At 48.9% G+C, this 27,997-nt stretch overlaps 1 protein-coding gene across 2 annotated transcripts; it reads right to left on the reverse strand.

Annotated features, from left to right (window-relative positions):
* Positions 1 to 363: 363 nt before the first annotated feature.
* Positions 364 to 27,992, reverse strand: Gtpbp1 (GTP binding protein 1). 2 transcript variants are annotated; one of them, XM_029555080.1, is made up of 12 exons: positions 27,509 to 27,992; positions 24,121 to 24,232; positions 16,896 to 17,076; positions 15,970 to 16,318; positions 9,701 to 9,824; positions 8,380 to 8,494; positions 6,579 to 6,633; positions 6,276 to 6,458; positions 5,456 to 5,591; positions 4,742 to 4,920; positions 3,647 to 3,847; positions 364 to 2,754 (listed from the first exon to the last, which is right to left on the reverse strand). In XM_029555080.1, the coding sequence occupies exons 1-12, from the start codon at positions 27,698 to 27,700 to the stop codon at positions 2,662 to 2,664; spliced, it is 1,920 nt and encodes a 639-aa protein (XP_029410940.1). In that variant the 5' UTR covers positions 27,701 to 27,992; the 3' UTR covers positions 364 to 2,661. The 2 variants fall into 2 exon arrangements, with proteins under 2 accessions (XP_029410940.1, XP_008849468.1); XM_008851246.3 differs by having other exon boundaries at positions 6,579 to 6,723; positions 27,509 to 27,707.
* Between the last annotated feature and the right edge of the window lie 5 nt (positions 27,993 to 27,997).

Below are 27,997 nucleotides of genomic sequence, written 5' to 3' on the forward strand. Positions count from 1 at the left end.
AGTATCACACTCCTTTTCACCAGATTTTCAACAAAACAAATACTGCTAAACAAGAGTAGCCCCTGGGAACACGGCCCTGTAACTTGCCACACACCATCAGGGATCAGTGCCTCTGCCAACTGCCTATGTTCAAATCTTGGCCCCTGAGGGTTCAAGCCTTTCTCAGGCACTTCCCAACCCCAAACAAATACAACCCTGCCCCATGGCACACTCATGTTACATCGGTGCCAGGCACCAATGAGCCCAAACAGATGCCTGCCTATGACATGATCTGGCTGCCTCCATCCCACACCATCCCACGGCCTTACTCCTGGTAGAGACACTGCACACACCATTGCACAACAGAAGGCTTGGTCCACACCCTTAAAGATCAATGGATTAACAACTTTATTCTTTTATCAACTACAAATGGGCTGGTATTTTGTCCCAAATGGAGAGCTGGAAGGGCTGAGGTTCCTAGGGACCTCCATAGCCCTACTGATCGTTCAACACTGAATTCAGGCAGCCCCCTGGCAGCTCTGCATATGCCACCCAGTACCTCCTGAAGTCCTGAGGACAGAGGCCAGGGTGGCAGCCACAACTCCTGAACACAATCGTTCTGGCAACCGCTATTGCTTACAGGGGTAGAGCTGAGATGAGGTTCCATTATGGCCCAATGCTGTAGGAACAGTCACAGGCTTTGCTGTGCCATGTGCCACCGTTCTATAGCCCTATTACTATGAAGGCACTAGCCTAAGTGAGCCAGAGCCACAAAAAGCAGGTGAAACTGCCAGAGTCAGAGGACCAGCCTAAAGCTGGCTGGGAAAAGCTACAGGGCGAGGGCTGGTGCAGGAACCAATACCCACTGGGGATAGCCCTTCCCTGAGCTTCAGTTTCTTCAACAAAGACAGAGCAAGCAAATAGTGCTACCTTAGAGATGGCAGCAGTGAATGTCTAACTGTGGGGTGATCCAGCCCACCCATAGGGCAGCGCTACACTGCCTTCGGCCTGTCCAGGGCACCAGGGCCTCCTTCATACTCAATGAATCCATACAACCTGGAGGCAGGGATCTGCCTTTTTGCTGTAGATAGGAAAGTGGGATTCAAAGACAGTGGGTGGATATTTTACACTTGCCTGATTGGGGAAGCTGGGCTCCTGGTAACCGTATTCCCCTCAGCTGCCACCAGGTACATAAGGGCAGGCAAAGCCACAGTGTCCCTGTGGCAGTACCTCCTCCTGGAGGGCTGGCAGGGAACACAACACTGTCAACTTGAAATAAACTTTTATTGTGAATGCTGGTATGGTCAATTCATGGCCATAGGGCAGTGGTAACTAGAAACAGCTGGAAGGGAGAGAAAGTAGGGGAGAGCAGTCAGGAGCAGAGGACAGGAGAGCTGGGGGGCAGGGGCCCGAAGAAGGACCCAGCTGGCTAGGTGTCTGCCCTGGCTGACAAGGAGTGTCTCCAGCCTAAGGTTGTGTCCAGGACTCAGTCTAGACTGTCCTGTGCAGCCCAGCTTACCCTACACAGCAGCAGTGTTTCTGAGGTCCTGGAAGAGTCTCCACTGCTACCTGCCCTCATGTACCCAAATTAGGGTACCTGGGTTCAAGCCCTTCATTGCTAAGAAGTCATGACTGTAGCAGCTGTGTTGGGGTGACATGTGGGAAAGGAGGGTTTCCAGCCCTGGCTGGGCTCAGAGGAGTACCTCCCCTCCCCACCAAGAGGAAGGACTAGAAAGTCTGATTCTATGCAGGCCCAGACCCAGTCTAGTAGTACCCAGTGCCCTGAGCCCAGCCAGAGGTCAAAATGGAAGCAGAGGGAGCCTCCAGCGGGGCGGATCGGCAAAAGTCAGAGCAGCCAGGGCCAGCCAGGCAAGCCCAGGATTGTCTCCAAGGGGAAGCCCACCCAGGCTTTGGATGGGTGACAAGAGTCAAGAGTCAGGGTGGGCAGTCCTATAATGCAATTGCACTCCCTCCACACATCACAGGTACCAGTGAAGAGCTTTTGGCAGCACCTGCTTGGGAGCTGAAGAGGGAAAGAGTGGGGTGCGCAGTGGGGCACCACTTTCTCCATTAAAACACCCCAAATCTTAGATTAGGGGAATCCCTGCTCTGGAAGAAACTACTGAGACTATCAGTCAGCCCACAGGCGAGCTTCTAGCTAAGAGGAGCAGATGGCCAGGGAAGACAGGCACCTGGGGCTCCTGAGGTTCCCTAAAGGCTCTGAGGATCTTATTGAGACAAAGATGGATGGAAGGACAGGCCAATGGCCAACTCTCAGAGGCTGGTGGCCAGCCAGGAGGACCGAGAAGGAGAAGGACTGACAGGGCTCTGGCTGGCTGCACTCCTACACCCTCCTCTCTCTCTCTCTCTCACACACACATACCCACACAACCACTCTAAATAGAGAAAGATATATAATAAAAAGAATAGAAACTAAGGGCCCAGATGTACAAAAGACGTGTGAGTGAGGAAGGAAGCAGGTGAGAGATGGTCAGTCCTCAGAAAGTCTAGTCCCTCCTCAGCTTATAAATTACAATCCCCCTGGAAAATGGGGGTAGGACAACAAGGGGGCTCTGGCTGTGGGCTGGAGTGGGTAGGTGGTGGTCAGAGATGCTCTGCCCAGCTGGTGAGCAGTGGCCAGAGTGAGGATCCCATGGGTGGTCAAGTGGACCAGGGGAATATTCAGCAGCCGCTGGCAGGAGTCACACAGGCCCCCTGGGACTTCACCTTGTGGCGCTGGCCCCCTCGTCGCCGGCCCCCACTGCTGGGCTTGGGCTGAAAGAAAGAAAGCAAGCACTTAAGAAATGCTAGCCCTCTGGAGCAGGGCCAGGCAGTGGAGTGGGTAGTGTCCCTAGCCTGATGAGGAGTTCACAAGGTGAAACGGAGCCCTCCTCGCCAGGCAGAGGACATGTGTGGCAATGGTGGGGGAGCTGGCCAGAGATGCACAAAAAGGAACAGGAATCAACACGCACTGCTGCTGACTTGGGGAGGGGGCTCAGAAACAACAGAGCCACAGGACAGTTTCAAGGATGGAGAAGGAGAGGGAACAGAGGAGTGGGGGGGAAGGGAAGGGAGAGTACTGGTTCTATTCAAGAGTAACAGATGCAGAAGCTGCCTTCTCCAAGGAGAGAATGACACTGGGGTCTGGCAATAGGCAGAGGGGCACCAGGCCTTTGTTAGGCCAGGAGAGAACTGAAAAAAATGGGCAGGTGCCAGTTAAGAGTCTGACACACAGGTGGCACAATGACACAGCCAAGGCCACCTCCTTATGCTGGGAGGAGGGCAGAAGGACTCTGGAAGGCAGTGTCTCTCAGATGTTTTGGACCTCAGCACACACAGCACTTACACACCCACATAAACTCTTACTGTGAGAGGAAACATTGGCTGGGTGTGGTAGCTCATGCCTGTAATCCCAGCATCAGAGAAACAGAGTTCAAGGCCAGTCTAGGCTACAGAACGAATTTCAGCCCAGTCTGGCTTACACAGTGAGATCCTGTCTCAAGAAAAGTCAAATCAAAACAAAACAAACAAAAACAAAAAAGGGAACCTTGACATTTTTTCTAGTCTACTTTATTCATTAAAACCAAATGTTACTTAGGACTCATTAGATTAATTAGCTTTTCCCCTCCTGCCACTCTGCCCGAGGCCACAAGAGACCCTTGCTTACCTGTGGCTGGAGACCACTGGATACAGCTGCCTGTCCAGTCCCTAGAGTGGAACCTTCATCTCCAGTTGGGGGTGGGCCCACTGCTGTCCCACCAGATGGACCTCCCTCTTCTCTCTTGGCCAAAGGACCCTTTTTTGTGGACTGCATTTTAATCTGCTGGGGCTTGGAATTCATGGGGGAGTTGTTGGTGGTCTGGAGGAGCTGTGGAAACCAAGTGAGGGTAGCATGAGGCCATAGCTGCCTGCCCTGTGTCTCTGCCCCTTTCTCATCCCCTGGCCAGGCTGGTCCTGTGTAAGGCAGATGGCAGGAAGGCAGTGCCAGGAGGCAGAGCAGGGAGGTCTTCCTATCCCCACTCTGAGGCCAGAACTGTCACCTCACCCTCTGCCTCTCCCTGCCCAGAAAGGCTCCAGTCCCTTCTGGGTCCAAGGCTACCATTCCTGCAGAGAATTCTCTGAACCTTTGCCATCTTGCACTCAGCCCAGCTTCTGAGCCAGAGTCCAGCCAGCCAGAAGGTGCTTTGGACCATGGCTTTAACTGCAGGCCTCCTGAAAAGACAGAGTGAATGCCTGCCAGAAATCATAAAAGCTACCACCAGGAGCAACTGACTCAGAATCCTGCCTATGGTTCAAGTTCAATCTGAAACATAGCAGAAAAGCTCAGCTAGGTCCCAAAGACTCTACAGGTGCTGTAGCCTCTGCCCTCAAGAACATGAAAGCCAGAGTCCCCACTGACAGGCCTGAGGGAAGTCTTTCAGGGAGAAAGGCCAGCCTGAGGTTCATTCCAGTCTCACATACATGGAGGCCATTTCTTTCTCCTCCTGGCTCACCAGAGATACCCTGTCCCACTGCCTCTTATGGAGGAGAACCATACCCCAATCCCATTTTCTCTCCTTCAAGGTCACCACCAAAGCCCAAGACAGGAGGCCCAGTGACAACACCCTAGTGGAGGCTCAGCTCTGCCAGGGCAGGGGCCATGCCTCTGTCCCAGAATGAAGAAGCCTCCAGTGTTCTCAAGTGGAACTTGTGGTGCTCATGGTTACTATACTGGAGTGACCCCTGATGCTCCCATAGACAAGTGTGGTGACCCCAGCCATACCTTGGTGATGGTGCCAACAGCCTTGGTTCGGCCTTCACGGAACACCAGCCGCTGGTCTATGTGCAAGTACTCAGGGGTCTTGATGAAGCGGAAGTGGACAGTGGCCTTGTCTCCTGTGCGCAGACAGTCTTTATCCATGCTCAGAATGGTGGCCGTCTGCCGGATGCTCCCACAGTGTACTGCCAAGGGAAGTCAGGGCACACATGACCTACTCTGTGGCCTCAGGCTACAGCTGTATCTCCAGGGCAGGGCAAGAAGTCTAAGTGCCAGATGTAGCAGGGCAGCCTAATCTCAGGTCTGATTTTGCCTCCTACCTCCATCTCTCCTCCATCCAGGCCTATATGGCAGGGCCTGAGTATTCCCCCCACCCAAGGGCTGTGAGCTCCTGAAGGGAAGGGTTCTTGCCCATCTCAGCTTTGTTCCCAGCACCTTGACAATACTGTCTGGCACAGAGCAATGCTCAGCAGTCTTGGCTGAATGAATACTGGCATGTGAGGGCCCTGAAGACAGGTCTGGGTCTCAAGGCCCTCAGTGAGCATCTATGGAACTGAACAGACACTGCAGCTCAGGGACAGAACTAAGGGAATGGCTTTGCTAAACAAGACAGAGACCTGCCCTGGCTGAAGCTACAGCCATAGGGATTGGGTGGCTGGAGCTTCTTTTAGGGGACGTTAGCATAAAGCCTCCTGGGTTGGCAGGGCCTTAGACACTTACCCATGGCCTGGTAGCGTGGACTAATTGTGGTGGGGTGGTGAAGGACAAGAATCTCAGCCTCGAATTCCCAGGAGGCTTGGGGATTCAAGCGTGGGGAAACCATCACCATGCCCTTCCGGATGGACGAACGCTTGATCTGAAAGAGAGAACTGCAGAGCTCAGGGACAATGGTGCCTTCCATGTTTACTCCCTGGTCCTGGAGATCTAGATGTCTTCCTAAGAATGCGGACCACCCCAACTCATTCCTGCCCCAAACCACCACCTAAAGTAGACAGCATAAGGCAGACTCCATGCTGTGCAGGAAGCTAAATATTGTAACTTGGGAAGGAAAGGCTTCACATAGGAACTGGCTTTCCAGCTGCTGGGCCTTTAAGGATGGACCAGGAGCACAGGCAGGCAAACATTCGGGTGAAAGAAATTGAAGGGGCATGACCTGACCACTGGGGTGAACAGGCCAAGTCCCACTTTTCCCGGTCAATTTGACTATCAGGAAGGCAGGTGACCAGAGCTAGGTGGCACAGATCTCATCCATCCTAACCTTATGGCGAATGGCCCTATGCATGGCAGGGACACTCCTATTTGACTGCACTGTGAGGAAAAAGCACCTGCTCAGGCCCCAGAGAGAGGACTAGAGTGCAGGAGTCCTGGGGTTGCGTCTCGGCTTGGGCAAGTCGCTGGGCTGTGAGCCTCAGTTTTCTCTGTACAACAGGGTCAGTAATTCCCACCTTGCAATGCAGCCACAAGAACTGGAGATAGTGAGTACTGTGCCTGGTCCAGACCCAGGAGACTGAGGGGAGCCTCTGGAATTATCCCCACTTACCTTCTTCAGTGCGAAGGAGGCCGTCTGGCCCCCTCGCACCTCCTTGACAGGCATGCGCTTGCGATGGATCGACTTCACAGCAATGGACAGGAAGTTACCCAGTGGGTCTGGGCCCAGCAGCAGTGTATCATTCAGTTTGATCAGACCCCTCAGTGTGGTGCCCGACACCACTGTCCCCACACCCTGCCAACGAGAATACCCAAGATTAGTAAATCCAACCCCACCACAGACTCACTCCCTGAGTGAGGATAGCAAGTGCTCACTGGCTAGCCACCTTACTCAGTCCTACCCAAAGGCACTCACTGGGACAGAGTAGGTGTCATCTATCTGGAACTCAGCAGGCTCTTCCTCCCTGTAGCTGGTGCGGGGGGACAAGAGGTTGAGGAACATCTTCAGCAGATCTAGGTTCTCACCTGTAACGTTGGAGATCTGGAATATTGGGCACATCCTAAACAGAGGAGAAAGAGAAAAGAGGAAGAGGAGACAGGCAGGTGACAGGCAGGCCTCATCTAGTCCCTTTGGCTTTCCTATTCAGGGTGATTTAGTCACCTTGAGATCAGAAACTGCATATCCCCCTGAGTATCTGCAGACTAGGGACTCAAAAGAACTGGATGGGGGGCTGTTTGAAAAAGAACTGGAGGGGGGCCAGTACCACCTGCTGGTCAACTGGTGGTACTGAAGACAGCAGGTTAGAGAAAGAGGCTAAAAGGACTGCTCTAAAACACAGACCAAGTTAGGAGGCAGGGGTTGCCCAAAAAGGCTCATGGCTCTGGGCAAAGGAGCAGTTAATGAAGTTCATGAAACGATCTTGCACCAAGGGGCTGAAGAGCCTCGGACTGTGCACAAGTCAGTGTCTAGACTCTAGATGAATCCTCAATGTCAAGATGAATAGTCTGGGCTTTGGACTGTGCACAAGTCAGTGTCTAGACTCTAGATGAATCCTCAATGTCAAGATGAATAGTCTGGGCTTTGGACTGTGCACAAGTCAGTGTCTAGACTCTAGATGAATCCTCAATGTCAAGATGAATAGTCTGGGCTTTGGACTGTGCACAAGTCAGTGTCTAGACTCTAGATGAATCCTCAATGTCTAAATGAAGAGTCTGGCAGGACAACTGTCCAATAGATATTTACACAATGAAAAAAAGTATTGAATAAATACCAAAACTGATCTGTGATTAAAGAGCTTTTGAGAAACGGCACAAAAAAATTAATACACCAGTCATAAAAATGGCAGTGTGTGTCTTATACCCGCCAGGCACAGGGAGGAGTGCTTATATACCCATCATTTCTAACACTCAGGAGTCCTAGAAGGAAGGTTCAACCAACCTGATTAGATCTGGAATCAACTAAGAGATATGCATACCCCTGGGTAGGTGAGAAGATTTCCAAGAAGAATCAACTGAGTGGGGAAGCTCCTCCCCACAGAAAGTCGTACCTTCTGCCTGTGGTCCAGGTAGAAAGAGGTCCCAGAAAAAGGCTGCTGCCCTTGCTTGCCCACCTTCACTCCTTGCTGGTGAGTGCATCTACTCTGTTGCTGCTGCCATCCTTCACTGGCATCAGAACCCAGGTTCTTTGGCCCTCCAACATGAACTAAAGATCAGCAGTTCTCCAGGAATTCTCCAGGCCATCGGTGCCAGGTCGGAACTACTGAGACATTCAGCCTGACAGACTGAGCAGCTACTGGGTTCTTAGCCTCTCTAGCACATAGTCAGTCACTGCTAAGCTACCCAAACTGTGTCATGCAAACCAGTCTAATAAATTCCCTTTGAAATACACAATCAATTCTGTTTCTCTAGAGAACCCTAACTAATACAGGAAGTTAGTAACATCCCCATTTCCCAGGTATGGGCAATGATTTTCCACCTGGGACTCCAACTTCAGAGAGGCCAGTAACTCAGAATGTAAGGCCCCTGATACAGGCTTTGGGCAACATTGCTGGCCTAGAAGAGAAAATTTCCATTTCTTCCAGTCTCTAAGTAGCACAGAGTGGGCATGAGACCTCATGCTTGCCTGGCTGTTCCAGCCTGCTTCTTGCTACAGCCCTGCTAGCAGGGTGCCTGCTTAGAAGCATGCGCTGCCCACCCATTACCCCTGCCATTATTACCGCTCAGAGCTGAAGTTGGAGGCGGTAACAATCACATCATCTTTGGTCTGCACCAAGACAGGGATCTTCCGGCAGCCTGGTGACTTCAGCAGGCGCTGTAGCAACTTCAGGGTTTCTTAAAGGGTGAAATGGAACAGAATTAGGGGACACAGCCTTCTCTCTGGCCAGCCTTCCAAGGTAAGATGGGTCCGCTCAATACTGATGCAAGCAGGAGATAGATAGACAGACGGACCAGTGTTAAATGCCACAATGCCTGGAGAAGCAAAAAGGAGGATCAAAACTCCGGGTGGGTACATGCTGCCAGTGTAGAAAGAGCACAGATAGGGCCTCTTTTCTAAGGCTATGAGTCTAGACAGGTAGACAAGTGATGGGGTTCCAGAGGACAATGTTCTCAGAATGCTCTGCTTCGTGGAAAAAGTTTCATCTGAAGAAAGGTTATCCTTGGGCATTTAGGTGTCTGCAAGTCCCTTCTTACAAGGTCTTCTCACAGGACAGACTCCATTTCAACCTGCCACTTCAAGGAAGAAGTACATGGAGGCCTAGTTCAGAGGCTTGTGTAGCTAAAGGCCACCAGACTCTTTGCCCAAACTTCCGTATACATCTATCTTTGATAGTACCGATGCCTACTGCTGGGCACATCTGAAAAAAGGTGGCAAATTGGGGACCTGGTGGAGCCTGTACTTGGAACCAGGAGTGTCCTAGTTTGTTCTTTATTGCTGTGACAAAATACTCTGACCAATACCAAGTTGGGGAGGAAAGGGTTTTTATTCAGCTTACATCTCCCAGGTCGCAGTTCATCAGGGAGCCCAAGGTAGGAACTCAGGGCAGGAACCTGGAAGCAGGAGCTGGAGCACAGGCCATGGAGGAATGCTGCTTACTGGCTTGCTCTCCTGGCCCCTGCTCAGCCTGCTTTCTTATGCAACACAGGTCCATCTGCCCAGGGGTGGCACCACCCACAGTGGGCTGGGCCCTCCACATCACTCATCAAGAAGATGCCCCTCAGACATGGCCACAGGCCAGTCCAATGGAGGTAATCCCCCAATTGAGGCTCCCTCAACCCAGGTGTGTCAAGTTGACACTAAAGCTGTCCAGCACAAGAAGGATAAAAGAACAGAGGGAAACTCCAAACTGTGCTAGGATCAAGGGCTAAACAGGGGAGGAAGAAGCAAAAGATTCTGGGCTGATGAAAACTGAGACTGAGGTCTAGCACAAGAAAAGGAAGCCAGAGATTCTGGTCTGAGGCTTTAGCAGTAGACTCCCTGGCAGTGCAGTCTTGACAGCCCCACAGAGGCTGCTACATGTAGCTGGAGGCCTTACTTACCTTGAAGGATGTTGGCAGGACACATGTCAATCTTGGTGACTACCACAAAGACAGGTACATTGAGTGCCAATGCCAAGCCCAGGTGCTCCTTGGTCATCCCCACAATGCCAGCATTGCTGCCCACCTGCCCCAACAGAAAGAAACTGTCAGGACAAGGAAGACAGAGATTGCTGTTGAGTGGGCAAAGGGACTCAAAGGCTGTTGATGAAAGCTGAGCCAGGCACAGAGCTCTGTAACCCTGACTCAGTGATGTGGACCATCAACATCAAAGTAGGCCCTAGTCTGGCAACAAAGCCTGCAATTCCAGCTACTCAGAAGATTGAGGCCTACAGAGAAAGTTCAAGGCCAGCCTGGGAAACTTAGTAAGATTTTCCTCCAAAAATAAAAAGCAAAAAAAAGGGCCAAAGATGTAGCTTAGTGCTAGAGTACTTGCCTAACAAACACAAGACCCAAGGTTGAATTCTCAGCACTGAAACAGACAAACAAAACCCAAACTCAAAACCAACCAACCAAAGGAAAAAAAAAAAAAAAACAGTAACAAAGATAACCCCACAGTCTGAGAAGCACAGCGAATTCACTTTAACATCCTTGGTCTTCAGCTACCTCACCTGTAAGACAGGACTAACCATCTCTACTTCAGATGTCACCTGGTGTGTGACGTTATAACAGACATGAAGGGTCTGGCACACAGCCAGCATGTGAACACAGTGGTGGCTGTCCTGTCACTGTTTCTTCCATCAATAATGGTCTTTCTTTTAATTTTTAAAAAATATTTATTTTTATTTTTTATGTGTACAAATGTTTTGCCTACATGTATGTATATATATGTGCAAAGGAGACCAGTAGAAGGTGCTGGAGCTACCATGTGGGTTCTGAGAACTAACATGGGTCCTCTGCTCTTAAGCCATCTCTCCAGCTCTTTATTTTTATTTATTTATTTGTTATTTTTACATTTTATTTTGTATGTTTGTTTGTGTGTAGGTCAGAGGGCAACTTGTGGGAACTAATTCTTTCTCTCCTTCTCTCCGGGGCCATCCGGGTTCCAGGGATCAAACTCAAGTCATCCAGCATGGTGGCAGGTGCCTTTACCTGATAAGCCATCTCACCGGTCCACAATAGACTTGAATGAATTAGGGCACAGGGAGCCAGGTGTGATGGCGTGCATGCCTATAATCCCAGACCACAGGAGGACAAAGCAAGAGGCTAGTGAGTTTGAGGCCAGCCTGGGCTACATAGGAAGAGAGAGAGAGATGGGAAAGGAAGAGCAGGGAAGAAAGGAAGGAAGGAAGGGAGGGAGGGAGGGAAGGAAGGGGAACTGATAAGGGCTAAAGTTATGCTTCATTTTTCTTTTCTTTTCTTTTTTTTTTTTTTTGTGGTGCTAGGGCCTCCCATATGCTAAGCAAGACATGTTTTTAAAATGTGTTTATGTGTGCACACATGCCATGGTGTGGGTGTGGAGGTCAGAGGATAACTTCGTGGAGTTGGTTCTCTCCTTCTCCCTTTATATGTGTTCTGGGGCTTGAACTCAGGTCTCCAGGTGTGCACAGGAAGCAACTTTATCCTCTAAGACATTTCATCAGCCCAAGGAAATATGTGTCATTTCTCTTTCTTTTTTTTGTCTTTTTGAGACAGGGTCTCCCTGGAACTCACTTTGTAGACTAGGCTGGCCTTCAAACTCACAGAGATCCACCTGCCTCTGCCTCCCAAGTGCTGGGACTAAAGGCATGCGCAACAATGCCTGACTTCTTGTTGTTACTTCTTAAGATTTATTTTTATTTTATGTATTTGAGTGTTTTACCTGCATGTATATATGTGCACCACAAGTGCCTGATGCCTGAGGAGGCCAGAAGAAGGCATCAGATCCTTTGGAAGTAAAATTATAAGTGATTGTTTAGCTGCTGCGTGGGTTCTGGGAACCAAACCTGGGTCCTCTAAAGGGCAACAAGAATTCTTAACCACTGAGTCATTTCTCCAAATCTCCAAGAAGACATGTTTTTAGAGGGGAAAAAAGCAAAGTGTACACATTATGTTACCATAAAAAGTGAGCAGGAATGGGGATTTAGCTCAGTGGTACAGCACTTACCTAGCATGTGGAAATCCTTGGGTTCAATCCCTAGTGCCACATATGCAAACAAAAGATCTGAGCACTGTTGAATAATTGTTTGGAAAAAAAAAAGCAGCTGTACTTGTAAGATAACTGGGGAGTACCTGGGACGTTCCTAGCTACTGTTGATTTCCTTGGTTACAAACACAGTAGGAGACAGTCTTTAGAAATGGTGGGCTGAAGTATTTGGGGGTATGGCCAATGTCTATGACCTTCTTTCAAATGATTTAATGTGGGGAGGGGGTAGAGCTGGGCAGATGGCTCAGTGGATAAAGCATTTGCTATGTAAAGCATGAGGACCCAGTTCAGATCCTCAGGTAGACATGGTGGCCCACCTGTAATTCCAGTGCATGGAAGGCACATACAGGATCACTGGGGCCAGCAGACTAGCTAGATATCCTATTGCTGAGTCTGGGGATCAATCAAGAGATTATGCCTCAAAAAATAAGGTCAAAAGTGACTGAGAAATACTCCTGACATCAACTTCAGGCCTCCACACAAGCAGCTTCACACACATGCACCCCCATACATGTAAACACAAACTGAAATAAACATATACACATATGCATTGACATGTTAATTACTGTTAAATCTAAATAGTGGGCTTATTATATTTATTATATTCTCCCCCCGCCCAATACTAGGGGTTGAACCTACGGTCTTATCCATGCTAGACAAGCACTCTACCACTGAGTTATAGTCCCAGTCCTCCGTTTATTTTTTATTTTGAGACAGGGTCTCACTAGGTTGCCCATAGTATACTTAAACTTGTGTCCTCCTGCCCTGGCCTCCTAAGTAGCTAGATTACAGGTCTGTGTCACCAGGCCCGGCCCTTATATTATTCTTTCAACTTTTCAGAAGGTTTGAAATTAGAGAGCAGGAATATACACACACTTGCCAGTATGAATACAAAGTATCTCTCATGGGGACACAGGAAACTAAAGACAACTGGCTGCCTCTGGCAGGAGACAGCAAGGGAGACTTCAACTTTAAGCTCTTTGTTGCCTTAATTTTCTTTAAAATTACATTTATGGGGCTGAAGAGATGGCTCAGGGATTAAGAGCACTGGCTGCTCTTGCAGAGGACCTGGGTTCAATTTCCAGCACCCACATAGTGGCTAGTAACCATCTGTAGCTCCAGTTCCAGAAGACTTCAACACCTTCTTCTGACCTTCATGGGCATTACATGACACAGGTATACTTACATACATGCAGGCAATATACTCATACACATAAAATAAAAAAAAATTTAATTACATTTATTTATGGGGGGTGGTATCCCAGAGAGCACATGTGGAGATCAGAGGACAACTTGTGGGAGTTGGCTCTTTCTTTCCACTGGGGATGGAACTCAGGTCATCAGGTTTGACAACAAGCTCCTGCACCCACTGGACTATCTCAGCAGTCCTTTGCTGCCTTTTATTTTTGTTTGTTCTTTTAGTATTTTAGTTATTAGTCTTATTTTATGTATATGAGTGTACTGCCTGCATGTATGTAAGTGCACCTGTGTTGTGCAATGCCCTCGGAGGTCAGAAGCGGGTGTCGAATCCCTGGAACTGGAGTTGAGTTATAGATTGTTAGCAGCCATGTAGGTGCAAGAACACTGAGTGCTCTTAACTGCTGAGCCATCTCTCCAGCCCCTATTGCCTTTTATTTTTGTACCACTTACGTGTATTGCTCACTAAAATGTAATGAAAAGAGAACTGCCCTGCTGGGCCGGTGTGGTGCTCTGTATACTCTGGGACATCCTCACTGCGATGCTTTTACTCCATGTCACAGTTCATGGGGGAGTCACCCCCTACTGCTGCTGTCCTAGGTCTTACTGCTGCCTATTCACCTTCTTCTTCCCAGTCCCTTTCCAATCCAAATGAGGCTTGCTTTCTTCCTAAGCTGGGCAAGAGCGTGTTCTACTCTATTCGTCTCTATATCTCAAACATTTTCTTGGAAATTGATTACCATGGAACATTAACAAAATAGTTCACTGTTTCTGTTATTTATTTATTTAAAGAATAAGAGGAGGAAGAGAAGAAGGAAGAAAGCTTTAGTATATAGTCTAGGCTAGCCTCCAAACCACACCCCTTCCACCTTCACTCATATACACAGTCCATTGTTTTTGTTTTTCTGAGAAAGGGTCTCAAGTAGCCCAGTCTGGTCTCAAATTCACTGTGTAGCTGAGGCTGACTTTGAACTCCTGATCCTCCTGCCTCTACCTTTCAAGTGCTGTGATTACCTGCATGCCCCACTATACCTGGTTGTTCCTTTGTTGCTTACAAAAGTTTTAATAGCTGGGTGTGGCAGCACTCGGGAGGCAGAGGCAGGCGGATCTCTGTGAGTTCAAGGCCAGCCTGGTCTACATAGTGAGTTCCAGGACAGCTGGGGCTACAGGGAGACCCTGTCTCAACCCCCCATCCTTCATGTACATAAACATATAAAAAAGGAAAAAAAAAAAAAAAAAAAAAAAAAAAAGTTTTAATATATGGATGATGGCCTAAAAGTCAGACATGAGCACTCTGATTGGGATGAAGATGATTCATTCATTGGCCTTACTCACTACAGCTCAATTAGAAAAATGCTTATTTTTATTTTATGAAGAACTAGAAGGGAGGAACTTAGTCTCTAAATATAGACATGATAAGAAAATGCTAATTAGGACCTCAAGGTACAACGAAGCGTGTCGGTCTCTAGAGAGATGCTAATTTCCTGATGTGATAGGTACACATTGTACACACATATTGAAATGTCACACTGTACCTCATAAATGGTACAATTATTACATTAATTCATTAAAACATGAACAAAAAATAAAAGCGCTTATTTTAAGCTGGTTTCTAAATCCTTCTTTTAAAAAAAATACACGCAGTGGAAGATTCTTTTTCTTTTAGTTATTATCATGTATGTGCATGATGTGGGGGGAGCACATGTCACAGCACCCATGTAGAGGTCAGAGGACAACTCCAGAGTTCTCTCTTTCTACCGTTATGTGTGTTCCAGGGATCAAACTCAGGTCATCAGGCTTGCTTGGCAAGGTTTTACCTGCTGAACCATTTCACCAGGCCTCTAAATCCTTCCTCACAACAATAGGCCCAAATATACCCTATGGATCTTCCACCGACTCCGTCCCATACAGCAGCTTTCCTCAGTCAACAAGAGAGTTGGTGATAGCCCTTAGCAATGTCCAGAGAAAAGAGCTGAAACTGCACTGTGACCCCACAAAGCTCAGGCAGAGATAATGAGCACAGTCAGACGACACACGCTGCTCCCTCGAGGCTCCAGTTTGAGGGTTGGCCTGAGAACCTGTGTTTGTGGAGCAACTTGAGCTAGTATGCTAGGAACAGATGCCTGTGTTTACCACACTTATTAGCATAGGCAGCTGAGGAACTAGGAAGGCGGAAGGGTTTGGGGAAGGACTTGCCAGAGGAAAATTCAACTCATTTGTGCACTCACTACTCCCTTTCCTCCCTCTCTTGCTGAGGGCTGTGAAGCTGTGCACAGGGCTACCACCTGCACTCTATCCAAGGAGGAAGCTTAGCAATGCATATGTGCACACACAGCAACATGCACAAAGCTGCACCCACTGCCCCTCCTTCCAGTGATACCACAGGACAAGTTGCTCAAAAATCTAATCACACCAGACTCTAAGCTTTCTAGGAGTGCCAGGATCAAGCAGGCCTACTTCCAGCTGTGTAACCAGGTGAGCACAGCGCCAGGCTCACAGGAGCCTCCCAACAAGGGGTGTACATTGCTGACATGTCTCCCTCCCAGGTGCTGAAGACACTGCCACCTCTCGGGTCTTCCTGACTGCTGCCCTTGTCTCCTGATGTGAGAGTGCACACACTCCTTGTTTTCCCCAGGCTGATCTCCTGAGGGTGTCACCTGAGGTCACTTCTCTAAAGTCACTCTAAGGCTCTGAGAAAAAGTTTCCAAAGGATTAAGTATGCTGTCTTCTATGCCTTTCCAAAAAATAAATCTATAGACACCCTGGTTCATACAAAGAGGATCCCTTCCTGGTTTAATGAGGGAGAAAGATTAAGGTTCACCTTTGGAGAAGACCACAGAGCTCAGAGGACTGGGCGTCCCTGAGACCCCGAAGTTACCATCCTTGCTCAAACCAGCTGGCCCCAGTCACAGGGTGATCCTGAGCCCTGGCACAGCATCTCCACACTTACCATGAGCATGCAGAAGTCAGGCAAGTGGCCAGTCATGCCAAAAACAGTGGTCTTAAGGTACTTCTCGTGACCAGCCAAGTCGATGAAGGTAATCACCTTAGTAGACTTCTCACAGATCTTTGTCCACTCTAGGCTGCCACCATGGCTGTCAGGCTTGTTCACCACATTGCCTTCACTGTCAAAGCCCAGAATGTCATTGCCCACGCTGCTGGTGCGACCAGATTCAATCTCATGTTTGTGGCGGAAGAGCTTCTGGCGGGCAAATCCACGGCCATTGTCCAGCTCCCCATGCGTCAGGACTCCCAAGAGTGTGCTTTTGCCGGCATCCACGTTGCCCACCACTGCCACTCTGCATGGACATGAAGCCATGTCATACCAGCATGAGAGCTGGTTCGTGAAGAGACACCTCAGGGCCAGACACTGGATCCTTGGGTGCAGTCTCGCCCTTGCACCCTGGCTCAGGACTCCCCACTAATGCATGAATACAGTGGGAATGTTCCTGGAGCCGTATGCAAGGAGCACAAAGTTAGTCAAGAGTCCAGCTCCCTCAATGCCTAGATCCCCCAACCTCCACCATCGGAAAGAACTCCAAAGCTATAAAAGGCACAAAGTGCTCTTTCCAGTCCTGGGCTTCTAGCCTCACAAACTGATAGGAAACCAAAGGCAGCTACAGGGTGGCCAGAGAATGCATGGCCAGGCCTTCACCCACGTGTTCAGATATAGTATCTAAGGAGGAACTGTTAGGAGCCGACTCTCAGCACCCTCTTAGGAAGGGAGAGGCAGGGAAGGGACAGAGCTGACACACAAGTGTCACAAGCTCTATAGGCAGCCCCAGAAGTGATGTGTCAGGGACCCTGCAATGTACCAAGGGCTCCTCTCCTGACCTCCAGAAGTCAGGGACCCTACAATGACCAAGGCCTCCTCACCTGACCTCCAGGAAGTCATTGTCTCCTACTCGTTTCCGGACCAGGTAATCACGCACACGGCCACCAGCTTCTTGGCGCTCTCGCAGGAGGATGACATCGGCCTCTATCTGCTCCGCCATGCTCTTCACTGTGGCGTAGGAGGCTTCCATGTCAGCTTCACTCAGCCCGTACTCAGTGCCATCTGGTGACGAGAACCCAGACATCAGCAGGAGGGGGGTCCTGACCAATCAGCCTGCTAACAGGCCAGTCAGTCAACCCCACCTAACCAAGGTCCCTCCTGGGCACTGCAGAAAGAGACATTTTGCCTGAGTGACAGCTTGGGCATACAGAGTTAATGCATGACAGTGCCCCAGGCTTCCTCAGCAAGCCAAGCACTAGGTAATTCATTCAGCAACAGTCAACAAAACCCTCCTAAGACTTATGCCAAGCTTTCTGCTGGGTGTTGGGAATACAGGTCCCCTCAGTGAGTTCATACCCCTGAGGGAGGGACACAATAAATTAATTAATCTCAACACAATTGAGCACTATGCTGTGGAACAGAATGAAGAGAAGGTAAGCATGGCCCAGGGCTGTGGAGGGCAGCTCTAGGTGTGAGGACCCCAAACTGGGTCTTGAGCTGAGAAATGAGCATGTAGAAAGACACCATACTAGCACAGTAAAGCTGGGAGCACTGCAGATCGGTTCCTTCAGTGACCGGGAAGATGTTCTGTGTGCTGGGGAGCTGGATGAGAGACATGGGATGGCAGATAAGGTGGAAGCTGGTATGACATCAGACAGCAGCAAACCTTCATACCAAGCATGGGAAGGCTAGGGATCAGGCAGGAGAGTAACATGGTCAGATCAAGGTGGGTTGAAAGAGTCCCAGGTAGCAAGCAAGAGGCCAGAAGCAGGGAGGCCAGCGAGGAAAAAATTTAACTTGGCCAAGCAATGAGGACAGGAAGATGAGGGAGATGGGGAGGATTTTCAGAGACAGTTTTTAACTAAGATGGCTCAGGTAAGGTATCTAGCCAAAAGCTAGAAAAGAGTTTAAGCTCAGGATGAGGAAGTGGACAGAAAAAGCACAGTGAGCAACTAACTGCCTGGGGCCTGTTTACAACAACCTGCCAGGTGCTTGTATGGCATGGGGCTTAGTGCCCACTGCTCCCTTTGCCTTGCTCCAGGCTCCTGCCAAGCAGGCCCTTCTAGCAGAGTAACCTCTTCTCTTTCACCACCCAGAAACCTTGCTGGGCCAAGTCTTCTCCTTGTGTCTTCTCGTCTTCTACCTCCACTTCCCTCTAAGCAAGCTCACCAACCCCAAGTTAAGAAAAAGAAAACCACCCTTTCTTGCCTCCTGAGCTACTTACTATCTCCTCAGTTCCTCTTCTGACCACCAAATAACTCAGATTAGCTGACCCTTACCGACAATCGCCCCTACTTGCTCTGAACTGATTCCTAGAGGAACTGCAGTTATCAAACATTACCAGTGGCCTCTCAGCACTACACAACAGCAACCCTGCCCACCCATCTCAAATTTTCCTGATGTGCCCCTTACCCTGTGTTCCCGTCTTATCTCCTGAATACCAGCCTCTCCCAGCTTCCGTCAAAGGTTCTCTTCTTCCTCCAAATTTTCCCCTTAGCCACCCCATTCTATGGCTTCAACTGTCATTACAAAGACTATAGAAACATTTCTTATCTAGCACTGTCAGCTTTCCCAAGCTCAGCATGGAGTTTTCGATGGCCTAGATGAGAACTAGAAGTCAGATACCCAGACTCAACCACCAGCACCCTCTTTAAACAGTGCCACACAAATAATCAACATCAGCAAAGGACTGGATCCTCCCTCTAGCCCTGGAGGTGGGCCATGCTGTTCCCTTTTATAATAGTAAACAGCCAGGCAATCCCAGCATTGGGGAGGCTGAGGCATGAGGATCATAAATTTGAGACTAGCCTCAAAGAAACAAAAAATAGGAAGGAAAGAAGGGAGGGAGGGTCAGAGAGAAGGAGGGAGGGAGGGAATGAAAGCAGAAGCCAGATGCTGCAAAATTGGGAGGCTGTAGGGGGCCATGGTGTAAACTGGGGTACTCAGATTCCAAACCTTTTCCTTCACTACTGTCCCTCTCACTGCCTGACCAGTTAGTTCCTCCTCTTGCTGGCCCTAGACTAATAAGGAAAATGCTTTCTTTCCAGTCACTCAAGTTAAACAGTCTTGTAGTCTACTCCTGTTGATTCCAGCTCTTTATAGTGCTGCCTGATTCCAGCCAGTATTTTACTGAATAGCTGGTCTTGCATATTTTAGTCTCTGTCATGTTGTCATCCCCTCATCCCCTAGTCCCAGTCCATCTAGCACAGAACCATATGTTTAAATTCCTAAAGAGGGGCTGGAGTGATGGCTCAGTGGTTAAGAGCACTGGCTGCTCTTGCAGAGGACCTGGGTTCAATCCCAGCACCACATGGCAGCTAGCAACAGTCCATAACTCCAGTTCCAGGGGATCTAATGCCCTCTTCTGGCCTCCATGGGCACCAAATACACACATGGTACACTTACATACATGCAGGCACAACACTCATACACAGAAAATAAAAATAAATAAAATTTAAAAATAAACTCAAGAATCCATAGCTGTGACATTGTCACTTCCACATCAAAACCTCTGAAGCACTTTCTGGAACCAGTGGTATTCCAGCCCCAATTCCCTAAGAGCCTCCCCAGCTCCCTCTATGTCCTTCTCCTTAGGCTCCCCATGTCAGCTCTGTCCCAGTGTAAGTGACTCAGGCACTCTCCCTGAACCTGGGTTCCTGTGTGGTCCCAGCTCTACCTTCTGTCCGTGGATTCCCTATCCCAGGCAACCAATCTGCACATCTCCGCTTGGCAAAGGTCCCACTCTGCTCAGGGGCCCTGCAAGCATCTGCCTTCCTTATTGTAGCATTGCCTTGTCCTGCCTTATGCAGTGGTGATCTAGACACAAGCCCTCCCGCAGGACCATCTTGAGAATGGAGGCCATATCCCAACCACTCTCTATGAATGACTTTCCCACCTCAATCTTCAAATGTTTGGAAAACATAAAACAAATGAAGCAGGGGAGGGCAGCGGGATTCTAAAATACATGGCTGAGAGAGCTCTGGCACCTTCTGGGTGAGAGAAGGGCTTGGGTAAGTGTTCCTAAGGGAAGGTTGCCACCTCACTGAACTATCCAACCTCCCCTGCCACTGTCTAAGGACAAGCAGTACTTTCCACACTGGGGGCCATCACCAGTGTCACCTAAGCTACCAGGGCTCTCAGGTGGTCACATGACCCTTGCCTAGCATACACCACATTCTACCTGCTAGGAGTAGAGACAAAGGCAAGGGGAAAAGCTGTGAGGTCCAATTACTAAAGGCCAAGCCTGACCCTATCAGATTTCCAAACCTGCCAGTTCGGTTACCTTTCTATAGCATTCTTTGGCTCAAAGTCCTGCAACAGCTCTCCAGACTTTAGGGGCACAAGTGTAAACTCTTTAGTATGGCTTTCTATTACTTAGAACTGAATGCTGCCTACCTGTCCAGCTTCCCTTCCTGACCTTATGGTCTCCTTTCCCACCTTACTGGATTCCATATGGCCCACAAAATACCCCAGTCTCCAATGCCTCCATGCCTCTGTGCATCTGGCTTCCTCTGCCCTACTGCCACCACCTCCATTTACCTGGAAAACTCCCGCTTACAGATTAGGATCAACCCAAGGGGTGGCTCCTCTGCCTGGCCTTTCCTGACTGCCCACAAAGACTTAACACCTGCCCACAGCCCCTGCAACTTCCATTACAGCACCTGATTCTTGGGAAGTTGTGACTTAGAGGTGTAAGGGCGATCTGGCTGCTGTATCTGTTACCCCACTGATCACCAGCATTGATCCAGCTGATCTGGTTGGTGTGTGTCTCCTTCCTCTGTCACTGCTCCACATGTGTCCCTCCTGAAGTTCTGTGCTCAGCTCAAGAGGATACCTTCCCTGGGAGAAGACCATTCTTTGGTCAAAGGTGTAAGAAGTAGGTGCACTCCCCTGCTATAACCTCCGAACAAACTCTCCAGAAGGTTATGACTTATGTGTCTAAGAAAGGATCAAGGTTCTTCTCAAATTTTTTAAAAATTTAAATTTAAGCTGGGCGTGGTTGCACATGCCTGTAGTCCCAGCACTTGGGAGGCAGAGGCAGGCAGATCTCTGTGAGTTCAAGGCCAGCCTGGTCTACATAGTGAGTTCCAGGACAGCTGGGGCTATGGGGAGACCCTGCTTCAAAAAGACAGAAAAATAAAAAAATTAATTTATTTTTATTATGTGTATGAGTGTTTTGCCTGCATATGTATATAAGTGCACCTGTGTCATGCAATGCCTGTGGTGGTCAAAAGAGGGGGCTGGATACCTGAAATTGGAGTTATGGATGGATGTTAGCCCCCATGTGGGTGCTGGGAATTGAACCTGGATCCTCTGCAAAAGCAGCTGGTGTTCTTAACCTCTGAGTCATCTCTCCAGCCCCAATCAAGGTTCTTTTCAAAAATAATCTCATGGTAACTCAACTACAACCTCCAACTCTGAAAAATAGTGACCACTACTAATATTTACAAGTGATCTCTTTGAAATCTTAACTTTCTCTAGAGCACCATGGGATAAGTTTATCATTACCCACATTTTAAGACAAGGAAAAATGTCAGCAAGGAAACCCAGAGCTGTCAGGCTCCAGACCCCATTGCTGACTTGGCCATTGCTGACTTGGCCACTGCTGGGCCATTGCTGACTTGCCTTCAAAAACATCAACCTTAAGCACATACAAGTAAAAAAGCACACTCCTCTGCATCGTTAACAATGTTTTAATATTCAATTTATCCACAGAAAATCACTCTGAAGAAGGTCTCATTGTCCCCATTCTACAAAGGAAGGTCCTGACAGAGAGGTGGAGCAGCAAGGTCACAGGGGAGGTTGGAGATGAAGCTGACCTCTGGGGGCCTTGCATCAGTTCAGTCCTGCTTGATGTTCAACTTGTTTAACTAGTTCAGATCTCTGCCTCCAAAGAGTCCAGAAGGATGGAGTCACCAGGATGATGGTTGATGCTGGAGTGTATGGGAGATGGGCTAACGAGTGTTTGACATCTTACCTTAACAAAGGAGCGTTAATTAGTTGTGAGTTGCCAAGGCATGATAAAATTTAGAGTGTACATTAAAAGACAAGAGGAAAGAAGAAGGGATCTTAGAGTCGGAGTCTTTTGGGGATGCTAAGGCAGGAGGATCAAGAATTCAAGGCCAGCCTAGATTACACAGCAAGACCCTAATTTTTTGTTTTGGGGTTTTTGTTGTTATTTTTGAGACAGGGTTTCCCTGAAGTCCCAGCTGGGGCCTGGAACTCACTATGCAGGCTGGCCTCAGCCACACAAAGATCTATCCACCTGTTTCTTTCTGCCCTTGCTAGGATTAAAGGCCTATGCCACTACACCTGACTGCAAGACCCTATTTAAAAAAAAAAATCTGAATCTTTAAAGACTAGTCCCACCACTTGTCAAAATTGACCTTTGTGTGGTTTCTGAAATTCTACAAAGCATGAAGTGACCTATGAGTGGTTTGTCTTACTAAAGCAGGCCAGACGCAGACCTGACAAGCTTGCAAAAGAATCAATGATTTCTTAGTCACCAAGTAGAATGACCTTTTCTGAACCTGCAGCCTTGTAGCCCTTGGCAAAGCCAACTCCCCCCTTCCTTGACATGCAACCTCTTCGTATGTCTGTCTCTCTGACCAGGTCTTCTTTCAGATAAGACCCACAACTGAGGGGCAGCAGCAAGAATGGGAAGAAAAGCAGAGATAGAAGAGACACCCCAGAGGTCACAGTGGTACTGGAACTCCAGCATTTGTTCCTCTTTGTCATCCTGGATCATTTCTTAACACTGTTTTCTATTGAGGTTATTTGTGTACAAGCCATCTTTCCTCCTTGGGAATGACCAGCTTTATTTTGTTTTCCAGTGTTAGGGACTGAGTACAGGGCCTGACCTGTGCAAGGTGCATACTCTACTACAAAGCTACACTCCCAAGTCAGGGAACCAAATTTTGAGTATCCAAAAGAGCTTTTATAAGAGTATTGAAGATTTCAAAAATACTTTATATACATATGTGTATATAATAGTTGAAGAATTATTATTTTTTCCAGTACAGAGGTTCAGCCAGGCCTTGCACATGTTAGGCAATGAAGCATTACACCACTGAGCTACATCCCCAGTCCTTTTCCTATTTTGAGACAGGGCTTCAGGATGATTTGGAACATGTAATCCTTGTGCTTTCCAAATCTTCCAAGTGCCAAGATCACAGGCATGCACCAAGCCTGGTAAGAATGATTGTGAAAGTTCCTCAATCTTAAATTCAGACTACCAAAGAATTATTACCTGCCTTATTACAAGTCTATATTGAGTAAAGAAAACTGTTCTCTTGATGATGCACACAGGCCCATCCTGGCTTCTTGCAAGATGACAGACACAAGTGCTGGGATGGGCTGAATTCATAATTGTTAACAATCTCAGATTTCAATTCAGCAAAGATAATGTCACAGTGAAGATGAAGGTACGTAGGTCATGATATTAAGGGTGTAAACTAGGAGTAACTGGGGAAAAACCAATTTTATAACATAATCTGGAATTCTTTCATGGGGTCTGCCTTCCTCTAGAACAGGAGGCCCCATTGCAATGAATTCACAGGTCAGAGGACAATAAACAGAATGGTCATAGGCCTACATGCCTGATCTAGTGAGGTGAGAAGGGACCTTTGTTATCACAGCTATCCAGCCTGAGTAGTGTGCGGTCTGGGCCAAGGTGGCCTGATGGAGAAGGATTCTGGGTATCATTTCCTTGATGACATCAAGAACCAGAGATTCTCTGCTAGGAAGGAAATTGATGGCCATGGGACCTATAAACTGGCTTGTAGGGAAGAGTTGAGTTACCCAGGGCAGGCTTCATTCTAGACCTAGCTGGGTTTCCCTGCTTGGTGCTTCATTTCCTTTTATGCAAATGAGGGGTACTGAGGTAGAAAGGAAGCGTCTGCCGGGCTGCGTGCAAAGGGAGTCTTGACAGCCAAGTGTAGTCTGACCACTAAGGTGGTGGGAGCTGGCATTCCCTCTGCTAGCTCATGCCCTCCAGACACTTCTGTAGATACTAAAGCATCATTGTGCCTGAGACATGTGAGCAGGAAGGGGTAAAAACATATTCTAAGTAACAGTTTAAAACAAATGAAAGAAAACTATGCTCACCTGATCCCTGCCCAATGACATATATGGTCTCTCCGCATCCCTCGTCCATCCTCTCCCACATCTGCCGAAGTAGGCTGTCATACTGCTCTGATGTAGGGCTCACTAGAACCAGCTAGAAGAGAAACCAACAGCCTTAGGACCACTCACTAGACAATGCCACAGCCAAAGGTGATCAACAGCCTGACCAAAGACCCTGACCAAACCCCACAGCACCCTAATTGAAAACAGCTGTGCAGCCCCCTCTGGCCCTGTCTGCCTCTCCTGATACACCCTTATATGGCCCAGATGATATATTAAATGGAGTATGTGTGAGTCACAGCTACAGGAGAGAAGGTGTGAGCAGCCTGCCTCCTGCTGGCTTACAAGAGAGTTAGGCCCCAAACAAAGGAGAGGAGAGTCTGACCCCACTGGAAGAAGCTTCGGAGCAATGCTGTACACCTCCATGAGGTCTTCTGCCTGCAACGTACATCTAGAAGTTCAAGAATACACTGCTCACATACAGCCATACCCTCCACTCACAGGCCAGGTCTCCCTTAATGAGAATAAAGAATCCTGTTCCACTTTGTCTGTGCTGTCTTGATGGGAAAAAAAGCAGTCAAAACTACCTGTACAAAGCATCTTCATCAACAAAACACTGCTATCACTAAGGCGGGTATTGTTAGTACCATTGTTGTGCAGATTTCCATCAATCACAAAAAATCAACCACTTATTTGGGAAAGCTATTTGTCTACTGGCATGTCAGATTTCATTCTCTAACCACTCCTGGACAAAGCACTCTGAATCTCAATTTTCTCTAATCTATAATGAGACTACTACTTTACATTGTAAGCCACCGTAAAGACCAAATATAATAACACAGAAATCATCTGAGCATCTGAGCCGGCTGTGGTTGCTCATAACTGTGATGCCAGCACTGGGGAGACTGAGCCAGGAGCACTGTTATTCATTTGAAGCCAGTCTAGGCTACATAGAGAATTCCAGGTTAGCCTAGTCTGTACAGTGAGATCCTGTCTCAAAACAAAGCAAAACAAAACAAAGCATCCAGGCCACAGCTCGGCATTACAAAGTTTTCTTCGACCAGTCATTTCTAGAAAAACCTTGCATGAATCTCCCTATCACTGTTCACTAATTGTTTTTCAAGGTGGAAGCTCTTAGTGCCTTAGGTCCCCATATTTAGCTGTAATAAGGGTATAAACATCTAGTGTCTACTCTATTCTGGACTTAAATCTATTCAGTCCATCCCTTCTCCACATGGTCAAGCTTTTCTCTTCAATACCATCAAGATTTATATACATATAGCCTCCCAATTTCAAAGTCATGAGGATTTCCTTAGTTATGTAATAAAGTAACAATTCCGTAGCCATTATTAAGCTGATCAGAAAATAAAGGCACTACCCACTTTGCAACTCTGCCCTAAATTTCCCCACTGGGTTCTCAGATTTCTTCAGCACCCTGACAATGTACTGACATCCAGCTAGTCCACCTCTGAACCAGATGCCCATCTTACAACTTCCTGAGTTGACTCATCAGAGTTTGTAATTGTAACCTGGATGCTGCTGGGGTTATATTGTCTCCTATGTTTTTTTCTGGTGATTCTCTGAGCTGCCCTACCCTCATGCTATTAGAGGCACTGGACAGGACCACCCCAACAAAAAGGAGCTAGCAGGCTTCCAAGTGCTCAGCAGAGGCTAGAAGGAGGAAGAAGAGCTGAAAATTGCTTGCTCAGGTTGAGGGAACGTTCTTTCCAGTTTAGAGCCAAGTTTTATGTAGTTGTCACCATGAGATATGAAGTCACAAACATTTTCAAAGCTTCATAAAACCTTCCATCCAGACCCTGCTTGGCTTCTGAAATCAGACAAGATCCAGTGTATTTAGGGTGGTAAGGTCATAGACATCAAAGCTCCATAAAATGTCTATTGTAGCTATCCTTCAAAAGGTGGGGTTCTACCTTCCATCAGCTGCTTTTTAAAATCTGCATAGGGAAATCAGCTATTCAGTTTAAACATTTACTGAGTTTCTGATATGGATCTCGTACAATACTGGGTGTCTTAACATACACTTACAATTTTTGCAACACATCTGTACTTTCTTGATGGTTAAGAAACTTTGCCAAGGTCACAGAGCCTTTTTAATGGCAGAACTGGAAAGGAAACCCAGCTCTCTGCCAGTCTTCCTAAGTTGGCATTCCTTTCAGCGGTGTTAAGCACTTTCTAAACACCAGCTACATCTTATACTTTTTTTCCCCCCCACAATGCCAAGCAGATGGTAAGACCTTAGTTCCTGCCTACCTTCTCAACAGTTCCGAAGACACTATTTAAAACGTCCCTTCCTAGGGGCTGGCGAGATGGCGCAGCGGTTAAGAGCACTGACTGCTCTTGCAGAGGACCCGGGTTCGATTCCCAGCATCCACAGGGTGGCTACAAACCGTCCTTAGCCCCAGTTCCAGGGGAATCCGAAACCCTCTTCTGATCTCCGCGGCATCGCACGACACGGGTGCGCTCACATACATGCAGGCAATACACTCATACACATTGAAAAAAAACACCACCTCTCTACGTTATTTCATGCATACAAGTGGTGGCTCCTTTCCCAGGTGTCAAGGCCCAATGCTCATCTTTCTGTTTTAAATTTTAAATCACCTTTATTTATTTACTATGGGGAGGAGGCGTATGCCATGGCGCGCCTGTGGAGGTAAGAGGACAACTTTCAGGAGTCGGTTCTTTTCCACTATGTGGATCCCGGGGATCGAACTAGGATCGTCAGGCTTGGCGGCAAGCGTCTTTACCCGCTGAGCCATCTGGCCAGCACCATCTTTCTGTTTCGTTTTGCGTGCACACGCAGAGTGGACAGTCCTCCGGTATCCTTCTCTCGGACTGCGCTACTACTTTCTGTTTCCTTTCCTGAGATTAGGAAGAGATGCGACTGCCACCCCTGGGACCCTCGGACTACCTGTCCTCCCGAGCATCTGGTGCCCAAGCTACCTCGACCCTAGGCCGCCCCGGGGATGCTCCAGGGAGAGGAGGACCCGGGTCTCGGGTCCCCTCTGGTGGGGAGGCAGGTAGGCCCGCGCGGGGACGAGGAATGCACCGCGCGCTGCCGCCGTCGGGCACCCGGGTTCCACGTGGCGGGGCCGAGGAGCAGCAACCGAGGCGGGAGCAGGAGCGCGGGAGGTCCGGTGGGCGCCGCTAGGAGCCCAGGTGGTTGCGGGAGTCCAGCGGGGGGAGGACCGGGCCTCGGACATCCCTGAGCGCGGCAGGTGGACCGGCTGCGATCCCTCCCCGGTCCCCGGCTGCCCTACGACTGGACGGCCGGCTACCCGCCGTCGCCCCGGAGACGGCTCGGTCCGCTGCGGTCCCCTGGCCGCCCGCCGCCGCCTCCCGGGCCTACCTTGCTGGTGAGGTCCAGCTCCGGCTCGCCGTTGAGCACCTCGCCGTCCTCGCTGCAGTCCGAGTCGAAGCCGCCGTGGAGCCGGGCCGCGGCCGCCGCAGCCCTGGCCGCCCCCGGGGAGCTGGGCTCAGGGGCGAACATTGAGGCCGGTACCGGCGAGTCCATCGGGGAGCGACTCCGCTCCGCCGCCATCTTTAATAACTTAGGCTAATTCGCAGCCAGCCGCCCTCCCTCTCTCCCTGACTCATTTGACTAACTTATGCATGCCCCGCCCTCTATCGGAATAATTTATGCGCAGCTTCTCCCTCTGGGCGGAGGGTGCCGCGGATCTCAGGCTGAGACACCCTTGGCCAGGTCTCTCAGCCACCAATCGCTGCTTTCAAGTACCTTAATAATGAGCCCCAAACCCCAACAACAACTGTCTGAGACGTCACGAGCCCTGATCCCAGCTCGGGAGGGGCCAGCACTACCTGCCTGAAGCCTTCCCAC

Source organism: Nannospalax galili, unplaced genomic scaffold, assembly GCF_000622305.1.
Source record: "Nannospalax galili isolate Female #2095 unplaced genomic scaffold, S.galili_v1.0 scaffold445, whole genome shotgun sequence".
NCBI lineage: Eukaryota > Metazoa > Chordata > Mammalia > Rodentia > Spalacidae > Nannospalax > Nannospalax galili.

Bases quoted from the DNA above. Each gene is read 5' to 3' on its own strand.
- Gtpbp1 (XM_008851246.3), bottom strand. From the start codon at position 27,700: ATGGCGGCGGAGCGGAGTCGCTCCCCGATGGACTCGCCGGTACCGGCC. The intron at 8,495-9,700 runs GTAAGTAAGGCC...TCACCCTTTAAG, and splicing joins TCCTGCCAACATCCTTCAAG to AAACCCTGAAGTTGCTACAG. The intron at 3,848-4,741 runs GTATGGCTGGGG...TGGTTTCCACAG, and splicing joins CTGTTGGCACCATCACCAAG to CTCCTCCAGACCACCAACAA.